Below are 1,350 nucleotides of genomic sequence, written 5' to 3' on the forward strand. Positions count from 1 at the left end.
AATATATTGCATTCATTTTACTAACTCCATTAATGCGTTCAGTAAATCAATCAATAAAATTGATCATTAAGTATGCATAGCAGACAATTTTTGGTCAGTATTTTATGACTGGAAAAAATGTGATGAGCCGTTAATCTTCCTGAAGATCATGAAGATGATAGAAGCTCTGTTCAGAGATTGGACACATTGCTGAAAACATCTGAACTCTTCACAAGCTGATCACTAGAAGCCAGATCCACAGGTTGGTCTGTAACAGGATGATTGGCAACTCCTGGAGGCAAAGAAGGTTGGCCGGCAGAATCCAGATCCACTGCTCAGGGAAGGGAAGCCACAGATTCCATAACCCAGCCATCTGAAGCCACGGGATCCACAGCCCACTGAGTAGCAGCTTCTGGATCCAGAGCTCAGGGAGCAGCAGCTGCTGGACCTGAAGCCCAGAGACCCAGGGAAAGTTGTCTGGCAGGGACTGGAGAACGTGGAGGTCCTCAGGTGGTAGTAGGACGTCTGGCAGGGACTGGACACCACAGTCTGGGTCCTGATTGGCTCACAGCAGGTCTCCTGACTGTAGAGAGAGGAGCCCAGCTGGCAGGAGCTGGGAGAGCAGAGGTCAGTCCTGTAGACCTAGGGAGGGAGGAGCCACAGGAGGAGCCTGAGTAGCCCAGGTGGTCCTGGAGGGAGTGGGAGAAGAAGTTTCCAGAGCAGCAGTTGTAGGACATCTTCACAGGTGATGTGAGTTCAGGTGAGTGACTAGGAGAAGATTTTGAGGATTAATGTCACCTCCCAGACTGGGGTGTTTTTATACTCTCAGCTATGGGTGTGGCATTCTACACAGTCACCTTTCTCAGGCTTGTAATCTTTCATCTCCAAATGTGTAATTCAATAATATTTTCTGTAATTGCTGATGAAAATTTCCTTTAATCTCATATTCATGGGTGAATTCACCATGTTGTTAAAGGACTAAGCTGATGACGTTTTCCTAAGTCAGAAATTCTATGACTACCTGCCTTTAATGTCGTCACTACCAGGAAATCCCCTACTCTTCTCAATGGTTTGAGATTCTTTGTGCATTTGACTGTATATCAGCTGGGGATGCTTAGCTCTAAGGGCAGGGATTAAGACGAAGTAAATATTAATAGTCTTTCTTTGTCAGTGGTATAAAGACACTCTATTTGCCATCAATAAGCTTCTTTCTCGAAATTTATTTCCTTGCATAAAATTATTTTTATATACATTTGGTTCTCAAATTCTTTGGAAAGGGAAAATTTAAAAGTTCAATAGCATTACAGTTTGTGGGTTGTCCCTCTTGTCTTCTGTATTTACAATTTTCTAGAGATCTTTCTCTTCTAGAAC

General features: G+C 43.6%; 1 protein-coding gene across 1 annotated transcript; it reads right to left on the minus strand.

Annotated features, from left to right (window-relative positions):
• Window positions 1-222: 222 nt before the first annotated feature.
• On the minus strand, window positions 223-761 carry LOC102275236 (keratin-associated protein 13-1-like). The gene is given in 2 exon segments (XM_014479363.1): window positions 223-623; window positions 626-761. Coding segments are annotated over 2 exon segments (492 nt in total). The 5' UTR covers window positions 717-761.
• Between the last annotated feature and the right edge of the window lie 589 nt (window positions 762-1,350).

Source organism: Bos mutus, chromosome 1 (assembly GCF_027580195.1).
Source record: "Bos mutus isolate GX-2022 chromosome 1, NWIPB_WYAK_1.1, whole genome shotgun sequence".
NCBI lineage: Eukaryota > Metazoa > Chordata > Mammalia > Artiodactyla > Bovidae > Bos > Bos mutus.